Source organism: Anabrus simplex, chromosome 1 (assembly GCF_040414725.1).
Source record: "Anabrus simplex isolate iqAnaSimp1 chromosome 1, ASM4041472v1, whole genome shotgun sequence".
NCBI classification, from domain to species: Eukaryota; Metazoa; Arthropoda; class Insecta; order Orthoptera; family Tettigoniidae; genus Anabrus; species Anabrus simplex.
This window is the reverse complement of record NC_090265.1, coordinates 216,418,737-216,444,279: the sequence shown is the minus strand read 5'-3', so window position 1 is coordinate 216,444,279 and position 25,543 is coordinate 216,418,737. Positions and strand designations below refer to the sequence as shown.

Genomic DNA, 25,543 nt, shown 5'->3' with positions numbered 1-25,543 from the left:
CTCGCACAAATAAGTGGAGCCTAGGTGTGGAGACTCGCACAATTAAGTGGAGCCTAGGTGTGGAGGCTCGCACAAATAAGTGGAACCCAGGTGTGGAGGCTCGCACAAATAAGTGGAGCCTAGGTGTGGAGGCTCGCACAAATAAGTGGAGCCTAGGTGTGGAGGCTCGCACAAATAAGTGGAGCCTAGGTGTGGAGGCTCGCACAAATAAGTGGAACCCAGGTGTGGAGGCTCGCACAAATAAGTGGAACCTAGGTGTGGAGGCTCGCACAAATAAGTGGAGCCTAGGTGTGGAGGCTCGCACAAATAAGTGGAGCCTAGGCGTGGAGGCTCGCACAAATAAGTGGAGCCTAGGTGTGGAGGCTCGCACAAATAAGTGGAGCCTAGGTGTGGAGACTCGCACAATTAAGTGGAGCCTAGGTGTGGAGGCTCGCACAAATAAGTGGAACCCAGGTGTGGAGGCTCGCACAAATAAGTGGAGCCTAGGTGTGGAGGCTCGCACAAATAAGTGGAGCCTAGGTGTGGAGGCTCGCACAAATAAGTGGAGCCTAGGTGTGGAGGCTCGCACAAATAAGTGGAACCCAGGTGTGGAGGCTCGCACAAATAAGTGGAACCCAGGTGTGGAGGCTCGCACAAATAAGTGGAGCCTAGGTGTGAAGGCTCGCACAAATAAGTGGAGCCTAGGTGTGGAGACTCGCACAAATAAGTGGAGCCTAGGTGTGGAGGCTCGCACAAATAAGTGGAGCCTAGGTGTGGAGACTCGCACAAATAAGTGGAGCCTAGGTGTGGAGGCTCGCACAAATAAGTGGAGCCTAGGTGTGGAGGCTCGCACAAATAAGTGGAGCCTAGGTGTGGAGACTCGCACAAATAAGTGGAAGAAATGCTAGACCCAAATAAGAGCCCTGTAGGTTGCCATGTCATGCTCCTGTATGGAAAGGTCTTGAGGCGATAGGCGGAAGCTAACATTCTTGTCCCCATCCACAAGCAAGCAGGATCTTTGCGGTCAACACTGTGTTAATAGCATAATAATGACTTAGGTTCCAAAAATAAATAGCCGGTTAGAATGCTCGAAGCTGTGCGTTAAAATTGTGATTAATCAGAATTTTGTCGACATTGTTCTTGCTATCCACATCAAAGTCTTGACCTCTATAAATTTCATTACTACTCTGAAGGACCCTACAGGATGTCAGGATTTCCTGTTTCCTCTCGCAATCAGATCTAATATATTTTCTTGTCAAAACCTTGAAGTTATCCATTCAGACCATTTTTTAACATCCCATCATCTCAGTGAACGCCCAGAGCATGCCTCTAAGAACTCCGGAAACACAAACTGATATGTATGCTGATCATTAAAAACATGTCGATCTGTACAGATTTTCATAATATTTAATGCATTCACGATAAAGTGTTATATTATAGAAAAAGGTGTGGGCAGTTGTAATTGTAAACTATTTATAGTGGAATAACTAACTCTGAATTTCTTTCCGGGTTGCTGTAGGCTTATAATGAATGTCCCCGAATCGCTTTCCACTTCTCGCAGTTATATCTCGTAGTTGCGAATGGCACGGGGTAATACTGTTCGCAATTTACATGGGTGGTAAAACTTCAGTTATTCAGTAACAGTTGTGGCTCTTTAAGTGTACTGTTAGTTGGTGGAATCTTTGGCCGTGCTAGAGGGTCACAGGAGTCTACCATCTCGCTGCTTGCGTCAGCATAACTATACTCAGATTAAAAAAATCCTGTTGTAGTGTGCTGAGACATAATGTTGTTGCTTGTGAACACACTGGCTATGTTTTCCGTTTGAGTAATACCACGCATGCAGCGTGCTCGTCACCAGTTGTTTACCTTCTCGCGCCGCCAAAGATTACAGCAGGTGTACCTCGCCGAGGCGGTAAAGGCGCGCGTGGTTCACCTGGAAAGATGTGTGTTCTATTCTCCATCAGGAAGAGGGAACATTTAAGGAATGAGGTGCACAAGGTCCTGAGGTTCACTCATCCTACATCAAAAGTGTATTCCAGCTTAATTCATGAGTGAATGAAGGAATGAACGAGTTAATTAATTAATGAATTAATTAATGTAATACTCTTATCTCCCAGTCACGGACGACTACCAGCTGGGGAGAGTATTAATTTATTGTAATCATAATATAATACATGCAGTTAGATTTTTAATATTTAAAAAATTACAACATTAGCCTCCTGAGGCATTTCCTAGACCTTAACCATGTTGTAGAGTGCAGGATATATTTCTACTACATACGAATGGACAAAGACAATTAATAGAATCTCCTTCCCCCTCAATAGAATTGTTAGTTACGAAAATACCAAACATATTCATACCACGTATGAACGAATGAAGACAACGAACAGACCTCCACTCCCCCTCCTCCCCTCAGTCACGGATTACAGTCACATGTAACTATTATAGTTCCAGGTTAATTCCTGGGGTCAAAGACGGCCGGGCGTAGAGCTAACCACTCTACCCACCAAGTGCCGAGGTTAGGGTTGGTGAAAGCCTTTACCTTCCACACCTGCAAGGACCTTCATAATCTGTACGGAAAGCAACTAACAATAGCGGTGTGTGTTCATCAAAATAAGTTGTGATGATTCTGAATGCGACTAATGGAAATATGTTAAATTTCGTCGAATTCAATGAATAGGATGCACACTGTAGGCGGTGCAAATGGTTTGTTAGTATAGAGGCACTCCATGTAAAATGACTAATGTCGCATTCATTACGTTTATTTTTATTCTGACTTAATATCCGAAGCATAATCCCGGTACTAGAAAAGGCTTCTTCTTCCTAATGACATAGAATGTTCTTGCTCCCAGATCTTGTACCTAGGATATGGAAACACCCATCCCCTGTGATCTGTGTTTTCCCTTCTCTTTCTTTCTCCTGTAGGGTGGACAGGAGAAGGTTGTTTTCTGGGCCCGCAGCACTAGTGTGATCCTCTTCCGGTGTCTGGTGTAAAAATGTGTGGTTTCCTACATATCACCCTTTGAAAGTCTGCCCTTTAGGATATGAGCTGATATTCTGTTTAGGGTTTGGGAGGGTCCCACGTCTACTCCAGACAGCGTTGACGCAACGCGCATTCTAATTGCAGCTTTTTATCCTTAATAAATGTTGAGGTCAAAATTTTTCGGTATCGGACTTACAACTTAAGTGTATGTATGTTATTGATTGTAAAGGGGACGCTCTCACCGTGTTCCTGTGTGTGTGTGTGTGTGTGGGGAGGGGGGTTATAGTTAGTACCCTCTCACTGTACCACCCTTCTTGTGATTTGGGCGTGCTCGTCGTCCCATAGCCATGATGTTGATGTGGATGAGATTTCTCTCACAATTCTGTGTAGTGAAGCGGCCACACTTCCATTAAGATAGCCGCCGGCGATGCTTAACTCTTGTAAGTCCAATGTGCTTCGATTATCTGTAAGAATGACGAATGTAGAAGTTACACCGTCTTCGTTTTTCGCCTGTTTCCATTGTGTCGCAGTGAGACTGTTCACTAGTAGAAATACCAGTGTCAATAGTGGAGGTATCTGTAGCGGCGTAATTTGAAGTTATAGTAAAGTTAGCGATGTGAAAATGCCATGCAGTGGCCACATACACCATAATAATTAATGATGGGTTTCACGGTAAACTTAAACTACATTAACTCTTTGAATGGCTGAAAAATTCATAGCCGAGCTAGAGTGGCTCAGACGGTTGAGGCGCTGGCCTTCTGACCCCAACTTCGCAGGTTCAATCCTGGCTCAGCTCGGTGGTATTTGAAGGTGTCCAAATACGTCAGCCTCGTGTTGGTAGATTTACTGGCACGTTAATGAACTTCCCGGGACTAAATTGCGGCACCTCGGCGTCTCCGAAAAACCGTAAAAATAGTTCGTGGGACGTAAAGCCAATAACATTATTATTAAAAAATCGTGGTGGGTGTGGGATTCGAGCTCAAGACCTCTCCGTTAGAAATCTACCACCCTAACCGCTGGTACATGTATGCCGCTACTTGCTTGAGATTTTTGATTCTGATTCATAACGAACTAAACAATAGCAAGGGGGGAGAGAGAGAGAGAGAGAGAGAGAGAGAGAGAGAGAGAGAGAGAGAGAGAGAGAGAGAGAATCCAAAAAGCATAGCTGTCCTTGTATAAGGGTTACTGTGAAGTTAGTCTCATAATTGGCTTTTTAAAGCAATATTGCAATATTATTTGAAATAATGTGTGTATTATTTATTAATTTTTTAAAATATTCTCCTAAAGAGGCAGCTATCCCCGAATGGAAACATTTATTTCATATGTAATTTGTCGAACCATACAAATTTTGATTTACAATTTGGCGAGAGTCCCTGAGAATATTAGTGGCAATTTCCTCTGGCTCCAACATACTAATTCCAAAACTCTGAGAGAAGTTGACGCAGGATTTTGAAATCCCTCCTCGAGTACGAGACAGCAGCCCAACCACCCCGCAAATTCGAAACGAGATGTATTTCTGCCCTAGATGTTCAAAACACGGTTCGTAGTGCCCCGTCTTTTCAGCATCAACCTTTTCTGCGTGTGTGTTTCCTCCTTCAAACCTCAGTTGAATCGATAGCGAAGCCGATGTTCTTCTTTTTGTCGATTGTTCTGATGTCAGCACGCCTTCAGATGGAACATATGGCACTTCTTGAAATACTTCAAACTTGCTTGACTTTGGGGGCAACTAGCAATACATACAAGATACACTGTAAAGAAATTTAACTGTCGAACGCTCATGTAGTTTCAGAGGCATTTTTTTCTTTCTTTGAACTACGCTGGTTGAGGATCGTTCGTCTGAATTTTCAGTATTCAGGCGTTTCGGTAGGCACTCTGCAACACTTCTCTGTTGTGCGAGCTCGTGAGTTAGGCGGTTCGTGATAGACGGGGTTGAGAGATACTGCTGAGTTGTTGAGACAGCTAGGCAGAGCAGAGCCTTGGACCTCACTTTAAAGTGCGAATTGTGATTAGCAGTAAACTGTAGGCATATCACACCCATGTGAGAATTGAACAGCTGTGTGACTTTCATTGCTTCTGTAATATTCTATCCTCTTGTCACGTGCGGTAAAACAAATAGGTAAGAAACATCTTTCTCGCATCGTGTCAGTGGTAGACACAATGCCCATCTGTTGTCATATTTCTTCATTTCATTCATGGTGTGCAGGTGCTATTCTTATTATTCAGGCCTAGTTAAATTCTTTCTGGCGTATTTTTGTCTTCTGGTAATTTGAAAAGGAAGCTGATATACTAAGGTCTGATATGAATGAGATTCTGAAACTAATAAGCAGACATACTAGCTGCGACAGCTTACGTACCAAGCAAGTGGTTGCGCTGTTAGCTTGCATACGGCAGATGGTGGGTTCGAACTCCACCATCGGCAGCACTGAAGAGGGTTTTCCATTTTCAAGCCACGCAAATATTGGGGCTGTAAATTAAGGCCACGGCCGCTTCCTTTCCTCTGCCAGTCTTCTCCTGTTCCGCCAAAAACCTATATGATTTGGTGCGACGTTAAAATACTGGCGTACTAGACTGCTTACATAGGAAATTATTAAAGGGATTACGGGGAACTTTACTGCAATACAGCAAAATAACATTTATGGTCATAAGAAAACAAAGATAAGAAATGGAGCAATACTAAATTGTATTTCACCGGGCGAGTTGGCCGTGTGGTTAGGGGTGCGCAGCTGTGAGCTTGCATCAGAGAGATAGTGGGTTCGAACCCCACTGTCGGCAGCCCTGAAGATGGTTTTCTGTGGTTTCCCATTTTCACAACAGACAAATGCTGGGGCTGTACCTTAATTAAGGCCACGGTCGATTCCTCCCAACTCCTAGCCCTTTCCTGTCCCATCGTCGCCATAAGACTCATCTGTGGCGGTGCGACGTAAAGCAAGTTGTAAAAAAAAGTATTGTATTTCATCTGCATGCAAGTCTTAATTCTTAGAATAATAAGATGAAGTATCAATTGAATTAGCTGATCATCAGGCTTGTATTTCACCAGCTGTGTCATTCTCAAAGCACTCAGTGCGGTACAGGGGCCATTTCAAGAAGTTTTTCTAATGGAGGCAAAGAGCCAGTACACTTACACCACCGAAGACATACAGTGCAGCTTTACCAATGTCTTTGTCGAAGAAGAACGATTTGCTTTATTTACTAAAGTTTGTGCTGCCTGTTTTCCATCTCTTCTATAAGGCGCTCACTACAACTATAAACATTGCCAATAATAATAATAATAATAATAATAATAATAATAATAATAATAATAATAATACAGCTTATATGGTAAACACACCTACACATGAAAACTTGGGTGTGTAAAATGTGTTAAGTTCAATTATTCACTGCAGTCTCTTTAAGCGTATTTTATGATTCTAAATGAATACTGGTATCCAAATATTTAAATATAAGCATAACATTGGTGCAGGAAACACCACTAAACCACCACAGGGGAAGTATATATACATAAATTGGATCATATTTTGAGAGGTTTAGAATCAATATCAGAAAGCCCTACACTTGTACCTGTGAAATGCCACAAACTGTTTATCATCTTTTATTTGACTGTCCCGTTTTTGAAAGAAGTAGATGTGAATTAGTGATTCACTTAAATGTGTGTGATATGCGATATTAACCACCTCTTAATGCTTTATTTAAAAAATGCTGGTATATAGTGCGTTTGCTAAATTTCTCCATATCATTTACAAGTCGTCCCAGTTTTAAGTTGTAGTTGTTATTTTATGTATTAATCTAATTTTGTTACGTATAGCCCTAATATACCATGTGTAAAATAGGGTTCGTAATTGGATAATCAATAATATAATTATACGAGTATATGGTGATGTTAGGGACCTCTTCAAACATTCAAATTCGTTTATCTTAAAAATAGCATATCTGGATTTTACCTACCCACCCACCCACCCACCCACCCACCCACCCACCCACCCACCCACCGACCGACCCGCCCGCCAATTATCTGACCCCTGGAGATGACACTGTTCTACAAAATGTAAATAATAACCATTAATTAGTGTCAAATGAAGTCGATGGTCCTCATTCCCGCCATCCGCTTACGCGAGATCCTAACCAAGCTCTGCACTTTGATGACTGGAAGAACTGTATCATCCATACCCGAGTTTGAAGTTCGAGTTTACAAATGATTGTCAGATAGAGGTACGTACAGTGCTGAAAATGTGAAACAGTAGAAACTACGATCAAATTCGCGCATAATATTTTTAATTATAAATTTTTGTGTAATTCAGACCATTCAAATTATAAAGGATTTTGTTCAGGTAGTTGAATATAATAAATAAATATAATTATCTGGATTAAAGCCACTTATTTTTTACTAAAACAAAGCCTATTTTTTAATTAAAACAAAGCCGAGCTGTCCGCCAAATTAAATTGGCCTTCATCAGATCATGTGAAGAACTTGGCGTAAAGCTCGGCTGTGTTTTAGTAATAAATACGTTGCTTTAATCCAGATAATTATATTTATTTATTGTAAAACAATGAGCTACGAAAACCTACGTTCATTAGTTCAGTATAATTTTTAAAAATGTAATATAAGCAGAATAGCATGCACATTGTCATCATTTTCATTTAATAGTCATGTTCAGTGTTGAGATTTAATGTATATGTAACCTACATTAAACATGTTTGGCAGTAGAATAATTGTTGCCTTATCTGTATGCTGCAGGATGGCTCGATGCGTACGCACCAGCCCGGTCCACTGCCAGAGAGACAGGTCGACCCCTACCACCTGCTCGAGGACGACCTCAAGGATATCTATAAAGACATACGTCAGGTGAGTGTCTTTTGACTCTATGGAGAGCTGATGAAAACAGAGATAAGGGAGCAATAGCAAGACCCAGGCTGCTTCAGTCGACTGATACGTTTGAAAAACGTTTTGTGACTTTGGAGCTCTTATATGTCCTTCCGGCTTACTGTTAGGATCAGAAACGGGAAGCAAAACAGGATACTGCTATTCCAAGAAATGAGTAAAACACGATACTTCCTAAATAGAAAATTAGTTTTATCGCGTAAGAATATTCCGAGCAAAAGCATGCAGGGACCACAAGCCATCGCTTTCTAAAATGTCTTATGTGTGAACGTGAATTAATGTTCAAGCGTCTCGATCCTTATATTCGCAATAAGATTACCTTCAAATTCACACAATAATTTAATGTAGCGAAAATGCTGTGCTATAAATTAGTAACGTAAGCGCTGTAAATTTGATATAATAACTGTGCGAAAGAACTTTCATCTCACCTTTATATTTCTAACGCCATGTTTTGGAAGAAACTGGGCTGGGTGCCCAGAGGGTTGAGGCGCTGACCTTTTGACCCCAACTGGATAGGTTCGATCCTGGCTTAGTCCGGTGGTATTTAAAGGTGCTCAGATACGTCAGCCTCATGTCGGTAGATTTACTGGCACTTAGAACTCCTGCGAAACTAAATTCCAGCACTTCGGCGTCTTCGAAAACTGTAAAAGTAGTAGTGGTACATAAAGCAAATATTATTATTATTATTATTATTATTATTATTATTATTATTGAAAGAAAATGGCGTAATTAATATACTAGCACATTAAGATATAATAATCGTTTTAAACTTCACGGGTTATCATTCCGTTTGTACCAAGTATCATGGCAGAATGTATGGGGCAACCTTTTTTCCTCTTTCCACCAGGTTGATATTTACTCTCCTTCATTTCTTCTCTTGGTGAATTTCTTTTTCTTTTTTTTTTTTTTTTTTTTTTTTTTTTTTTTTTTTTTTTTTTTTTTTTGCTAGGGGCTTTACGTCGCACCGACACAGATAGGTCTTATGGCGAAAGCCCTAGGAGTTGGAAGGAAGCGGCCGTGGCCTTAATTAAGGTACAGCCCCAGCATTTGCCTGGAGTGAAAATGGGAAACCACGGAAAACCATCTTCAGGGCTGCCGATAGTGGGATTCGAACCTACTATCTCCCGGATGCAAGCTCACAGCCGCGCGCCTCTACGCGCACGGCCAACTCGCCCGGTTGGTGAATTTCACACGAACGTCAGAGCTTTGAGAGCACAGCGATCTACCGTTATAGAGCTCTGTGGCCGATTGATTGCTTAGAACATGTGTGTATTTTTGCTGAAAAGCTTGCGACTGTTCAGACCACTTTGGAGAAGCTGACACCCAGCGAACATATTTTATTTCCACTGTGATATTGGTAGCTCGCATTGATCTTCCTATTGTTTTCCTTCACCACAACCAGATATCAGTGTGTAGGCTATACTGTAGGTCATGAGTTCTACTCGACTTATCCTAGCAATCAGTTCTGTTGGGAACAGATAAACGCCTGCCGTAAGAGGCGACTAAAAGGGGCACCAAGGGATGACGAAATTAGAACTATGAGACTACTTGTGATTAGTACCATTACGAGAGGAACACCTTGGGTCGGCGTTATCTAGGAGTAGAACCCTTATGTGAGGAACACCACGGTCTGGGCGTTGCTTGTGGTTAGTACCATCAAGTGTATCCCACCGAGGCGTTGGGGGCACTCGACTGCGTGGACTAACGTCGCTTGCTGCTTGTTGTTTAAAGTGGCCTAACATCGAAGGTCATCGGCCCGCACTAATGTCCATGCTAGGAAAGGTGCCGTACGCTGCGCTGGAATGTCTCGGTTCCCCTGTGTTCAGAATGGATCTGCGTTACCTATGAGTAGTATCACTATATGAAGAATACCACGGGTCTACGTTTCCTCTGATTAGTACCATTATGTGAGGAACACCATGAGTCTGTGTTGCCTGGGAATGATACCATAATGTATAATACACCGTGAGTTTGCATTGCCTATTTATTAGTATCACCAGATGTCCGACTCGTTGACTGAATGGCCAGCGTACTAACCTTCGGTTGAGAGGGTCCCGGGTTCGATTCCCGGCTGGATCGGGGATTTTAACCTTCATTGGTTAATTCCAGTGGCCCGGGGGCTGGGCGTTTGTGCTGTCCCCAACATCCCTGCAACTCACACACCACACATAACACTATCCTCCACCACAACAACACGCAGTTACCTACACATGGCAGATGCCGCCCACCCTCATCGGAGGGTCTGCCTTACAAGGGCTGCACTCGGCTAAAAATAGCCACACGAAATTATAATTAGTATAGTATCACCAGGTGCGCGGCACCAAGAGTAAACGTGGCCTGGGATTAGTTCCACGATGTGAAGAACACGACAGGAATACCGGCGCTCGTGATTAGCCCCACTATGTGAGGAACACCATGGGTCTGCGTTGCTTGCGAGTGGTGCCCTTATGTGAGGAACACAATGGGTCTGTGTTGTCTGTGAATGGTGCCATAATGTGTGACATAACCTGGGTCTGCATTACGTGTGATTAGTACCACAGTAGGAGGTACAGTATGGTATGAGGGGCCGGTGACCTGGATTTTTAACCCTGTTTTGTAACAAGCATCATCTCATTAAAGAAGGCGTTGTGAATTGGATCCACTGATTGCTTTGGATTCATGGTCATTTTCTCATCATCATTCGTTTTATATTTTAGTCAGTGGGTACATTTTGTAGTTTTAATTATCGATTGATTTCGTTGCGCCTCGTACCATTAGGGGGCCGATAACCTCGATGTTAGGCCCCTTTAAACAACAAATATCAGTCATCAACAACATCGACAGATAAACGTGGTCCTGTAGTAGGCCACTGAAAGAGCCCTCGAACTGTTAGAAACACTTATCCTAGTTGTAGGATTGTACCTCGGATTTTAAGTGAATACTTTAAAGCATTCTAGTTTATTGTTAATAAATCGTGTTACCTGGCGAGTTGGCCGTGCGGTTAGGGGCGCGCAATTGTGAGCTTGCATCCGGAAGAGAGTGGGTTCGAGCCCCACTGTCGGCAGCCCTGAAGATGGTTTTCCGTGGCTTCCCATTTTCACACCAGGCAAATGCTCGGGCTGTACCTTAATTAAGGCCAAGGCCAGTTCCTTTCCACTCCTAGCCCTTTCCTATCCTATCGTCGCCATAAGACCTATCTGAGTCGGTGCGACGTAAAGCAACTAGCAAAAAAAGATCGTGTTCATGACAAGAAATCTGTTCGTCCTTTCCTGTGAAAATACTTTTAATGTAGCCTACTGTTATTTATTTTATTCGTTACGGTCATCTATGTACCGTCCGACTCGTTGGCTGAACGGTCAGCGTACTGGCCTTCGGTTCAGAGGGTCCCGAGTTCGATTCCTGGCCGGATCGGGGAATTTAACCTTAATTGGTTAATTCCTACGGCACGGGGGTTGGGTGTATGTGTTATCTTCGTCATCATTTCATCATCACGACGAGCAGGTCGCCCACGGAAGTCAAATAGTAAGACCTGCAACTGGCGAGCCGAACCCGTCCTGGGATATCCCGGCACTAAAAGCCATACGACATTTCATCTATGTACGACGTTTACACAATCCACCAATCTTCTATCTCTCAAACTTATTTCCTCTCCTTTTCTCTATAATATGCTGTTTAAGTTAGATATAATAATAATAATAATAATAATAATAATAATAATAATAATAATAATAATAATAATAATAGCGTGTGGCTTCCGAAGAGGGTTGGTGCAGGTCTTTCGGGTTGACGCCTTAAAGGCGATCTACGCATCTGTGAGGATGGGGCCCCACCTATGATGAACTCTAATACTGAAGACGGCACACACACACACCCAGCCCCCGAGGCATTGGAATGAACCAATGAAGGTTTTAAAATCCCCGACTCAGCTGGGATTCGAACCCAGGACTCTCTGGACCAAAGGCCAGCACGGTAACCATTTAGTCACGGAGCCGGATATTTAGGGAATGATTCCATGCTTTCATAAAATTACCAGCATTCGAAGAGATATTGTTAAATTAATTATAAGTATGAAAGACCCTCGTTATCGATCAGTGAAACGAATAATTATGTCCCTTTACAAACAGGTCTCAGGAGAAATGTTATTTCTCCCCGGAATTAGACAGAGTGATGGAAAAAACTTTCTCTCTGTATGACCACCTAATTAATTGTGAGGTACGGCGTTGGGCTGTAAGGTTTGCGTGTCAGATTTGCGTTTCGGTTTACTTTTGTGACCCTCTCATCTGACTGCTTAGCTTTTTTTTGAGTGAAATTCAGGATTTAAGCTATACGGGCGAGGAAGTGAAACGTTTCCTAACAACTCACCTATCTTGAATATTCCATTAGTGCAGTACAAGGAAAACTTAATGTATTGTTCTGGTATCTGAAATTCGGAATGTGACGTAACGACTAAATTTGACTCTCATTTTCATTTTCACCCAGTGTTTAGAGATGATATTTTATTTTTTCTCTAACATAACTGTACTGTACTGGAAGCTCTTGATATGAATTGACAACAACAACAATTCAACGATGGTCATGACAGAACGTCTCACAAAAAGAAGGGTAGTCAGTGCCATCTTTTTATGGCCGGCGCTAATTATTATGAAGATACTATTTTTAATAATAATGTTATTGATTTTACGTCCAAGGTATTGTTTTTAGGTGAAAATTTCACCGCGCAGTCAACAGGGCTTGGGTCTCAGTCGTCAGAATTGAAAACCAGGAGCTAAGCCACTGAATTAATTTATAGCAATATTCTGCAAAATGATGTTCTAAATTAGTGAGAGTACTTGAGACTCAGTTATCCCGCCACTTGCACTTCTAGGACTATGTGTGAAGTCCCTGCATAAGCCTCATCTTGATATCACAAACAAGAATTTCTGTTGCTCCGGAAATTAGGGAAACACACACATATTTGCGGTTCGGTCTGATAATATCCTAATTTTTGTATACATACATACATACATACATACATACATACATACATACATACATACATACATACATACATACATACCGTATACGACAAAACGAACTACACTGAAATGATATTTAATGGCGTTAATAAGGTATGTGTTCAACATGTGCCACGCTTCGTTCATAACGTTTCTGAAGATTATTGAACATCTTGATGAACGAATGTGGCTGTAAGGCTACAAAAATGAAGTTATCTTCTCACTTCTTAAAAATGCTATTACCGTTGTTCACTTTATCTGAAACTCTACAGTAGCACAGGTTATTAGGCAGTTTAAAGTCTGTCAGTACAAAACATGAAATAATAAAATGTACAGGGTATTCAGAAGCAAAATTAAATCTAACGACAGAAATAAATCTTCAAGACGTATCTGATGATATCAGAATCCATTTCCTTTGATACATGTTATGTCACCTCCCCTTGAAGGATTGTAGTCCGGCTTCATGGCTAGATGGTTAGCGTGCTGACGTACGGACCAGAGGATCCCGATTAGTTTCCCGGGCGGGCCGGGGATTTTAACCTTCATTGGTTAATTCCGACGGTTTGGGGCCTGCACCAGGCCTCTCCGGAGTCCACACGCCCTTATTATTATTATTATTATTATTATTATTATTATTATTATTAAAGGAATGTAAATGTGGATAGGGTAATATATATGGAGGAGCTGCCTGATACTAGATGCAGTGGACCCAGTCAAGAAAGTGAAGCAATTTTTTTACTAGGGGCTTTACGTCGCACCGACACAGATAGGTATGGCGACGATGGGATAGGAAAGGCCTAGGAGTTGGAAGGAAACGGCCATGGCCTTAATTAAGGTACAGCCCCAGCATTTGTCTGGTGTGGAAATGGGAAACCACGGAAAACCATCTTTAGGGCTGTCGGCAGTGGGATTCGAACCCACTATCTCCCGGATGCAAGCTCACAGCCGCGCGTCTCTAACCTAATGGCCAACTCGCCCGGTGAAGCAATAAGGCTGAAGATGTAGTCACACTGACCACGTGGCACTCATTTGTATATAGAGGGATAGTGTGCTTACCTATTGCCACGAGACCTCGGGTTCTATTTGCGGCCAATATATGGATTTTTAATTCTTTACTAAAAGCTGAAACAAATAATCGTAAAATATTTGTTTTCTCTACAAGTTATTGGACACCCTCATAACTCGAACTCCAAACATCCAGGTTTTGTAGATAGGTTCGGTGCTGTGCAGCCCAAACGGATTTTTCTTATTCCCGACACAACGTGGAGATAGCTACTTGTTTGAATATGAACCGTTCATGTTATGTTCGTAGCACTACATCTGTTTAAGTACGCTTCCAGTTATTTAATTATTTATAGCCTTTCTGGATGGAATTTAATGACATTTCCTGTCATTGTAGCATTATAATTCGTGTTTACAGTTAGCTTCCTTTCATATACATCTAGTAGAAAATTCAACTTGATGTTTAAGCTCTATTATACAGCTGTTTTCAATAGCAGTACTCGCATTGCTTAACAATGATAACAAGCTCGGAACAAGTGATACATGGTAATTTAGTACAATTAGCATGTCAGCGTTGTTCTTACTGTATACGTACAGCAACTGCAATACACTGCTTTTGTATGCAAACTGAGAAGGCACTTTCTCAGATGTGAGAAGTAGTCCGTCTTTAAGATGGAAGACTGGTGTAATGTGAATATGAATATACCCACGGTGTTGTGGGGTCGACAGGTTGGGAAATTCTCCGACTTACCATTCTCTTCAGAGACTCTTATTTTTCAGTTCCTTGTTAGGGAACTGTTTTATATCCTTGGTTTTAGACTACATTGCTGGCAATAGGTAGCAAAGTAGGTACAAACATACCTTCGACAGCCTAATTTTTGAAAATTGCAAATCTTGTAATGGTTTGGTGGAAGCAATTTTAACATTGTCATTGGAAATGCTGCCTGTCAAAGATCATTTTAAAACACAAATGTTAAGGCAGAGAGTCTTCCTGTAATTTTTCTGATAAGTGTAATCGAAGTTACTCGGAGTGTGACGGTCCTCGACGCAATTTTCTGGATCCATGGTGCTTGGATGGATTTCTAAAAAAAAAAAAAAAAAAAAAAAGTGAAATGTGTTAACTGAGAAATTGAACTCCTTCGCAGTGAATTGCGAGAAGTTGGTGTTTTTAGTGATTTCGATAATGTATTGGAAGTCCACGATGGTAATCCTAGAACAATTCATGGATTGTTACAAAAAGTTATTTTTTCTTCTTCTTCTTCTTCTTCTTCTTCTGTCCCCCAAAGAATCACCTACTCATTAAAACGCTGTGCAGTGTATTAATGAGTTGGAACGTTATGCGTTTGTGTATAACCAACCAGAAATGATTGAAACTCTATTTGGATTACGTAGAGCAATTGAGTCAGAATGAGCACGTACAAAAGTCGAAAAATAAAACAGTCTTGTGACTGATTTCTTTCGCTAAACAGTACAATATTCAAAATGAAACATAAGCCAGTGATGTAGTGTTTATTTAGGCATAAAATTCAGTATACTGTACTGTATATAAATTCAAAGAACCACTGTTTTTATTATGCGTATACGGTACACACTAACTCCGAGTTTTTCCTTTCCTGCACTCTCTCTGTACTTTTGAAATACCCTGTAGAGGGATTTCACTGTAGTTACATTTAAATAATGTTTAAAGTAGACAAACTAGAAATAATTGGCTTTAATAGTATCTCTTGGGTTCAATTTACAGGGCATACACCTGTAAATCTGGCCGACTTCGAGTTCTGGACTGTGAAGTCCTCAATCAAAGCATTAGAAAGTCATCGCCTTAAAAAGTTAAGTAAAAAAACCCTTGTTGAGAGAGGGAAATATACAGGATAGACCAAGAAAAAGGTATACGAGGGTTTGGTAACCGAGTGACAACGTCGCTGGCTTATCACAAAGCGTATGTGAGACTTTTAAAATAAAAGGTCACGTCCCTATGGTTCGGATTCCATGTAAAATTGACCACGATATCAATAATCACGAAAAACTACAAGCTTCCTTAAAGAGGATGATATGGAAAGCGTGGACAAAATCTGAGGAGGTAGAGTTAGTGAGGTGAGTTTCTTTCAGTGCCCCGCGAGGTATGATTACCCGCAGTGCTGTCGAGAATTGCATTCAGTAGTTCACGGTCAACGCGCTCACTCTGTAGGAAGGACTTGTCTTTATATCCGACCGATTCTCTTCCGTGTGGACTGAGTCAGCAGGCAGAGATTGTTTATGTCTCATTGATCATTACCATGCAAGGCCGGGTTTATTGTTTACAGTGATGTGCTGTAGTTTATCGTATAGGTGTGACACGACTGCTGCAGTGATGGTCACTGTCTACTGATCACCAGATCATTCTCGCACAGTATTCCTGTTTCTCTGCTGTAACTTCTTCACTGCTAAAATGGTGTACCGTTATATCATAAAACTACATCACATCTTCGAGTTTGTATGCGCAGAACATTGAATAAATGATTTTCAGTGATACAAGAGTTATAAAATATAAAACACCCCCTTTTGGTGGGAAAGGTAAAATACAGCCACGTTATCTCCTGCCTGTCGTAAGGTACGACTAACAGGGCTAAACCCCTGATCTCAACTTGGGGGCTCCGGTTGGTGACCGCGCGGCCCTTTGCCGAGTATAGCATTGCTTCTGCTTGTGGCAGCTTCCATACTTTCTTCTTCCTGATCCGACCTATCTTGGCAACTGTTGTTTTATTCCGAACCCACGAAGATATTAGGTTCACGAGGCCTGGATATCTTACTTTTGCATGTCTTTCGTGGCCCCTCCCTTCCTTTTGCTGATACCTACGTCTTTTTATTATTCCATTTCCTTTGATTAATGTAAAGTGTTAAGCGGAGTTGCCTAATTGTAGGCTACTTTCTTTTAAAACAATAATTACCATCATCACTACCACCTGTTATCGAATCGAAGTACGCGTATATGTTGTCTGCTGCACTACTTCTTCATAATGCTAATAATAATAATAATAATAATAATAATAATAATAATAATAATAATAATAATAATAATAATAATAATAATAATAAAATAAACTTAAAATAAAGCACTACAACACGGTAGTGAAACCAGAATGCCTTTATGCCAGCGAATGTCTAGCACTGAACTACAAGCTTGATAAATTAGAAATATTAGAAAGAAGAATTATAAGGAAAATATTAGGTCCTCCAAGAATTGCAGAGTTTTGGAAATTAAGAAGTAACAATGAAATTTACCAGAACGTAGAAAACATATCAGAAACAATAAGAAAAAGGAGATTGCTATTTCTTGGACACATTTACAGAATGGATGACAATAGACTAACTAAACGAATCTTCAAGTACCTTTGGGAAAAGAAATCAACTACCACCTGGATTCAAGAAGTCAAGAAAGACCTGGAAAGGAACAACATACGAGAAGAAGAATTATTGGAAAGAAAGATTTTTAGGAAGAAAGTCTTACAAATGGAAGGATTCCAAGGGAGGAAGGAAAAGAAAACAGGCACAAAGTGGACTGAAGACAGGAAAAAGAAACACAGTGAAACAATGAAAGAATACTGGAAGAAAAGGAAAGAACAACTAAGGAGGAACAATTGAAATTGTAACGTGGTCCTTAGAAGGCCGGAACGCAAGAATAATAATAATAATAATAATAATAATTCTATGTTTGGTGCAGTGGCCTGCTGTGGCTCGTATTGCAGGATCCGCCCTTTTACTGCATGGCTAATGTCTGATATTTATACCTCTAACTGCCTCAACTTTCATCCATAGCTAAACATTTTGTAAATTAATTGATATTACCTTGTTGAAACCCAGTAATAATAATAATAACAAGAATAATAATAATAATAATAATAATAATAATAATAATAATAATAATAATATTGATGAACCCCATGGCGCTCCAACCCTAGGCCTACCAAGAGACCGCTACTCAGCCTGAAGTCCTGCAGAAAACGAAGTGATACGTAATCAGTGCGATGAACCCTCTCGATCTTTGATCTTGGCTTTCTAGACTGGGGCCGAACCCGGGGCGTTCGGTTGACAAGCGGGCTCATATAACGTCCCTTCAATTATTACGAATTTTAAGAATAACGTAATTTTATCCCACAGGACGGAAGTCTGTGACACGGAGTATTTCATTTAACCTCTTTGATTATATCAATATTGACACCATTGCTTAAAACATCGATCAGTCAACCATTTTAGCACACCGCACACCCCTCAGTTAAATATCTACAATGAAGGTGACGGTAGCTTCTCACTCAGCACGGTGACAATAATATTACTTTACGTTAAATAAGTCAAGGCCTTAAATAAAAGATAATCATGAAATACAATGGGGCATCTTCGGCCATGAAGACATGGCCATCTGAACTTTACTGACCAGAGGATGTTTCCTTTCTTTTGAAATGGTTGGCCTTCAGTTAACAATTGAAGATCCAGTTAGGCGGCCTTTGTGTTATTTATGTTCATGATTTGCATTTAAAGCAAGAGGTAATGACTGTATTAACACGTCATCGTCGTGCGAAACAGTGTAACTGGGCGACAGCTCACGGTGAACAAGATGCATTGAAGATCTAAATAAAGCTAGCAGAATTATACAAAAGAACAGTGTCACTGAGCTAACAGTTCAATATGAAGAACAGAACGATCAACTCGTGTCTATCAGGGAGCAATCAAACTGATCAATCTTACGTTCCAGATTTAATGATAAAAGTAAGAAAACAAGGCACATAGGTCTGAAAACAACTAAAACCATTCGAATATCAGATCATAAACAATACTCAAATAATACATCAGTGCACGATAAATTTAGTGATTAGCCACTAATCATATATCATTAATTTTCTTTTAAAAACGTTATCTGTAAGGAATATTGCAAGAAATCGATCAATCAAATGCATGTTATATCAGACCGTGCAAAAGGATATGGGCCATATGGTACCAACACCTTTTACAATGGTCCATGTGTGTCAATATGATTCACACGCATACGTCATCCCATGCACGTTAATAAATATAACAAAAAGTGTTTTTCCATATTATATATATATGTGTGTGTGTGTGTGTGTGTGTATAAATTGAGAAGAGTAAATACAATCTAATGGCTCGACTCATTAGAGGTAATCTGCATAGTTTCTTGGTTACGTGCATATGCATAATAAACATTAATGCCAAAACCAATATGTAATATAGTAAGATTTCAAAACTTCACAGTATTTCGTTACAAATATGTGAGAAAGTAAGTAAATTACATTGTTGTTGTTTGAGTCATCAGTCCTTAGACTGGTTTGGTGCAACACTCCATGCCACCCTATCAAGTGCTAACCTTTTCACATCTACGTAACTGCTGCATCCTACATCTCCTCTAATCTGCCTGTCATATTCATACCCTGGTCTACCCCTACCGTTCGTACCGCCTCCACTTCCCTCAAAAACCAATCGCACAAGTCCTGGGTGTCTGGTCAAATTTAGCCAAATCTATCTTCTCTCACCAATTCGATTCAGTATCTCTTCATTCGTGATTCGATCTATCCATCTCACCTTCCGCATTCTTCTGGAACATTCTTCTGTAACACCACATTTCAAAAGCTTCTGTCCTCTTTATTTCTAAGCTAGTTATCGTCCATGTTTCACTTCCATACAATACCACACTCCAGACGAAAGCCTTCAAAACATCTTCCTAATTCTTATATCAATGTTCGAAGTGAGCAAATTTCTTTTCTTAAGAAAGGCCTTCCTTGCTTGTGCTAGTCTGCATTTTATGTCCTCCTTACTTCTGCCATCGCTAGTTATTTTACTATCATATTAACAGTACTCATCTACTTCCTTTAATACTTCATTTCCTAATGTAATGTTTCCTGCATCACCTGACCTCGTTCGATTGCACCCCATTACTTTTGTTTTGGACTTATTTATTTTCATCTTGTATTCCTCACCCAAGACTTTCAGCAATTTCTCCAGATCTTCTGCATTCTCGGATAGAATAACAATATCATCAGCAAATCTCAGGGTTTTGATTTCCTCTCCTTGGATCGTGATTCCCTTCCCACATTCGTCTCTGGTTTCCTTTACTGCCTGTTCTGCGTAAACATTGAAAAGGAGCGGGGACAAACTGCTACCTTGCCTCACTCCTTTCTGGTTTGCTGCTTCTTTTTCAAAGCCCTCGATTCTTATCACTACAGAATGAATTTTTTACAGATTGTAGATAATCCGTCGTTCTCTGTATCTCACCTTCAGAATCTCAAATAGCTTGGTCCAATCAACATTACCGAATGCCTTTTCTAGATCTACGAATGCCATGCACGTGGGCTTGTCCTTCTTTATTCGATCCTCTAAGACCAGACGTAAAGTCAGGATTGCTTCACGTGTTCCTACATTTCTTCTGAAGCCAAACTGATCTTCTATCAACTCAGTTTCTGTAAATAATACGTGTTAAAATTTTGAAGGCATGAGCTACCAAACTAATGGCGTGGTAGTTTTCACAATTCTCAGCACCGGCTTTCTTGAGAATAGGTATAACGACATTCTGCCTCATACACCTTACACACTAAATGGAATAACATCGCCATGCTGGTTTCTCCCAAGGCAGTCAGTAATTCAGGCGGAATGTTATCGATTCCAGGTGCCTTGTTCCTATTTAGGTCGCTTAAAGCTCTGTCGTATTCTGACCTCAAAATTGGTTCTCCTACTTCATTAGCTTCAACAGCCTCTTCTTGTTCCAGAGCCATATCATCTACGTCATTACCTTGATACAACTGTTGGATATATTCCTGTCATCCTTCTGCCTTGTCTTCTTTCCCTAGAAGTGGTTTTCCATCTGAGCTCTTAATATTCATACACCTAGATTTCCTAGGTTTTCTTGATTTTCCTGTATGCCTTTTCACTTAGTCCTTATGTAACATTTTCCTTGAAACAGTCCCTCACAGTCTTTTCTTTCAACTTGTCTGGATGCCATCTTCTTGCATTCTTTCCTTTCTTCAATTTCTTCATATTTAGATGGCAATTCATGACTAACAAGTTATGGTCAGAGTTTACGTCTGCTCCTGGGGAAGTTTTGCAATCCAACACCTGGTTTCTGAATCTTTGCCTAATCATAATGAAGTCTATTTGATACCTTCCAGTGTCTCCAGGTCTCATCCGCGTATACTGACATCGTTTGTGTGGTGGTTGAACCAAGTATTAGCAAGTACTAAATTATGATCGGTGTAGAATTCAACCAGCCGACTTCCTCTTTCATTCTTTTGCCCCAATCCAAATTCTCCTACCGCATTACCTTCTTTTCCTTGACCTACCACTGCATTACAGTCTCCCATCGCAATTAAATTCTCGTCACCTTTTACATATTGTATTAAATTTTCTATATCTTCATATATTATTTTGATTTCTTCATCATGTGCTGAACTAGTAGGCATATAGACCTGCACTGCTGTGGTGGATATTGGTTTGATGTCTATCTTGACGACAGTAATCCTTTCACTATGATGGTCGTAGTAGCTTACCCGTTGTTATATTTTCTTATTCATTATTACACCAACTCCTGTATTTCCCCTGTTTGATTTTGTGTTGTAAATTTTGTAATCTCCTGACCAAAAATCCTACTCTTCCTATCAACGTACTTCACTTATTCCAACTACACCTAACTTTAGTCTATCCATCTCCATTTTCAGATTCTATAACCTACCACAACGATTCAAACTTCGGACATTGCACGCTCCGATTCGCAGAATGTCAGTATCCATCTTCTTGATGATCGCCCCATTTCGTGTAGTCCCCACCCAGAGATCCGAATGGGACACTATTGCCATCATCAGTTCATCATTCATACAGAGAGAGCTGCATGTCCTCGGGAGTTAGTTACGGCTGTAGTTTCCCGTTGCTTTCAGCCGTGTAGCAGTATCAACACAGTTAAGCCATGTTGAGTATTATTACAAGGCCATATCAGTCAATCATCTAGACTGCCGCCCTTGTAACTTCCGAAAGGCTGCTATTCCCCTTTCGATTAATCATTCGTGAGTCTGGTCTCTCTCGACAGATACACATCCGATATGCTTGCACCTTCGGCTCGTCTATCTGCTTCATTGGGACACGCGAGCCTCTCTACGGCGGCAAGGTCACATGGTTCGCAGGGTAGGTAAATTACATTATGAATTTTTTAAAAAATAGGACAAGATTTTAATTTAGCTTACGGGTCCTGTTTCACTGTCCTGTTTCCTTTGTTGAGAACAGCTGGCCATACACATAAACTTGTATTGACCATATCCAAGACACATCATGCGAACTTGTGCTACCATTTGCCAAATTAATCAACTAATTGTGAATAACAAAGCCAGCATAGCCCTGTCTGTGGAGTTTCTGCTAGGCAGTGGTGAATTCCATATGGTAAATTTATTTCATCGCCCTTCAGTTCAAACTGCATATAGCAATACCAGCTTTTGAAGGTGACAGCACTGTCGTCCGCGAACATTTTCATGAATCATGAAATACGTTATTTCTAAAAAGTATAAGTTGAAAGTAGCTGCATTTCAGGACATAAGTTTGAAGTTTTAAAAACAGAAACATTATGAAATGTAGAGGGTATGAAATTAATAGGCCTACATCACCATATTTCAGAAAATTGTATTTTCATTTTGTGATAATCGTTTTCTTCTGCTAACTGTTGAAAATTAAATCAGTGACTTGTTCTGTGAGGACCCGATAGAACATGACTTACCACTCTTACTCCCTGGTAAGAAAGATTTATTAGAGACAACGTATGCCCCTCTTCCCCCACCCTTCCTGCCCCAAATAACTCTTAAATAGAAGCTGTTAGATTATCTTATACATTGTACATTGGCTATAACACGATAAATATACTGAAGTCAGCTTGATGTGCGTAGCCCACTGACAGAAACCTGTATTATCAGATTTGAGACGGCGCTGAGAGTGATAATTTTCGTCTAGAACGAGTTGTAACATGATCACTTTCACCTTCGGCTCCATGTTTATTTGTGTATCACACAAAATTAAGGAGTTATTGGCATGACACTTGGTATTTTACTGGGAATACATTTTGGTTACAAATGACAATTCTCTTTAGTAGAAAGGGATTGGGTTTCTAAGCATTTTAATTTTTCCAAAGAAAGAATTGGATTTATAACATTTGTAGCAAAGGTATTCGAACATTTTTTGTTTAATACATTTTCTGTTAGGATGAACCATTGATACTTCTACGGAAAAATCTTTGTGACCTTTTTCATATTAACATATACAAATAATAATTATCTTTAATGATACAGCTATACTGAAAGGTGAACGTGGTGGTGGTGGTGGTGGTGGTATAATAATTTCGTGTGTCTATTTCTAGCCTGGTGCAGTCCTTGTAAGGCAGACCCTCCGATGAGGGTGGGCGGTATCTGCCATGTATAGGTAACTGCGTGTTATGGTGGTGGAGGATAGTGTTATGTGTGGCGTGTGAGTTGCAGGGATGTTGGGGACAGCACGAATACCTTGTCCCCGAGCCAAGGGAATCAACCATTGAAGGTTAAAATCTCCGACCCGGCCACGAATCGAACCCAGGACACTCTGGACCAAAGGCCAGCACGCTAACCATTTAGCCATGGAGCCGGGCGGTGGTGGTGGTGAGGAAGTACGACTGGGCCACCATGTTCAGTATGTCTCATACTCACTAGGCAAATGTCGGGAAAATACGTCATTTAAAGCCCTGAGACACCTAACCAAATTCTAGCCTTAATAATTAGTTACAATACACACACTACTACAACCCCCACAGTAACGTCGGTATCAGATACATTTCGACACACTCAAGTTCAGAGAAGTGGTGGCCTGCACTATATTGATAGGGTCTTGTTAATTGAGATGCGGTCTCTCTCTTTTGGTGCCGCTGGGCTGAGTACCTCAGGACAGCCCTTTCCCTACAGACCATGAAGACCCTTGGGAAAGTGGAAGGTAAAGGCTTCCACTGAGATTGAGTGATTAGCTCTATGCTCGGTGCCTTTACCCTGATGATTTTGGTGTAGGCTGAGGGGCCATGTGCCTCTCCCTTAGTTTTTAGAGTAAATATTTGTAACGTAACAGCGATCGTTCAGGCTTGTAAATCATGTCACTTTAATATTGTTATCTAATAATAAGACGACCTTGTCGTTCCTTGCTGTGTACAGCTAACAACATGCGTGTGGTTTCAAAGATAAGAACATGTTACTTGTAGATCGGGTAGTGAAAGCTGGTTCCGGCGTACATTGACACCAACCTTGACGACTGCTGCATCACCCAGCATGTGGGTTAGTGATGCGACCTTCACTGCACGCCGAGCACTCACCTGGATCAAGGGCATTTCCCCCTGTCTTCTTTGCTCAGCATCTTTACTGAATCTTCTGTCCAATATGTCCTGTCAGATATTGGTATTGTAAAGCCCTCCGGACCTTTTGTCGTTTCACGTTACTGTAGTGGAAACGTAAACAGGGATCAGGCTCTAAAACACTGGAATGTCAATAACAGCCGAACAGGAACGGAGAAGGAGCACAGAGTGGGGAGACTATTTCTTCTTGATGGCTTCGTGTATTATAAGACGCAAACATATAACAGCGGATATACTGGAAATGCAGAAAGATGGCGACAAAGGAATCCACAGCCCACTGAAGGAGAAGGTGTAGTTACAGTACTACAATTTGTTCACGAGTCTCCTGATTCGCAAATACTTGATTACGTGCGAAAAATGGGCCACATCAGCACATGATAAACGACAAAATTTGTGATTAATTCTAAGTTGTTGAAAGAGGGTTAAATATCAACTTATTCCCCTATAAAATTGATTACAGTACGTAAACGAGTAAGTCTAAATGCGAATCTTATTTTCTTCTGCCTCAAATTCATTTTAAAAGAATTAGTACATTTAAACATTAGGAAGAATGGATGTTAGGAGCACGGGACTGTAAGAAAATAGCTTTCGGAAAAACGGAGTGGTATACAGTACAATTCCCACATCAGCTCTTAAGAAGGGAAATAAAAAAGATACATGCTAAAAGAAACCAGCGCTCAGAACTAATTTGCCTTAGTTCTTCCTGAAGTGGAAGATGATAACTAACATATAGATGCTGAGTTGTGCGAAATATTTATTCTTTCCCATTTGTTTCGTGTCTTATGGCGACGATATGAAAGCAAATGGCTAAAATTGGGAGGGAGCAACCGTAGCATTAATTAACATACAGCCCCAGCACTGGCCAGATGTGAAAATGGGAAACCATCTTAGGGCTGTTGACAGTGGGGTTCGAACCCACCATCTCTCGAAAGCAACCTCACAGCTAATATATCCCAACATAGGCTTGGTGTCAGGAAGGGCACTTGGGCGTAAAACTGGGACAAGGCCTCGTTTGCTACTTTGATCGCACTCGCGACCTCACTACTGTATGTGCAGAGTAATGGAGAAAGATACATCATATACAACTTGTAATGATGAAATGGTGACAGTCGTGTTGGGAGATGATCTAGACAAAAGAATGCAATGTCTGTAATGCACCTATGGACAGTTCTATATAGTAGCGTAGCCAGAATCGGCCTATTGTGGGTGGAGGGGGGGGGGGGAGTATAATTATAAAATGCTGATAGAACATAATGAAGGTGCATGACTTATCTTTATAAGGACAATGATACTAGTGTTACTGAAGCTGGTATTCGGATTGCAGTACACTACAAAATCTTACATTAAAA

At 40.8% G+C, this 25,543-nt stretch overlaps 1 protein-coding gene across 1 annotated transcript in view; it reads left to right on the top strand.

The window, feature by feature from the left end:
* The window catches only part of qless (decaprenyl diphosphate synthase subunit 1 qless), a 402,352-nt gene that overhangs the window by 158,738 nt on the left and 218,071 nt on the right, over window positions 1–25,543 (top strand). The window contains exon 2 of the mRNA XM_067158521.2: window positions 7,695–7,802. Coding sequence (XP_067014622.2) covers window positions 7,695–7,802 — 108 coding nt within the window. The remainder of the gene's footprint in view (window positions 1–7,694; window positions 7,803–25,543) is intronic.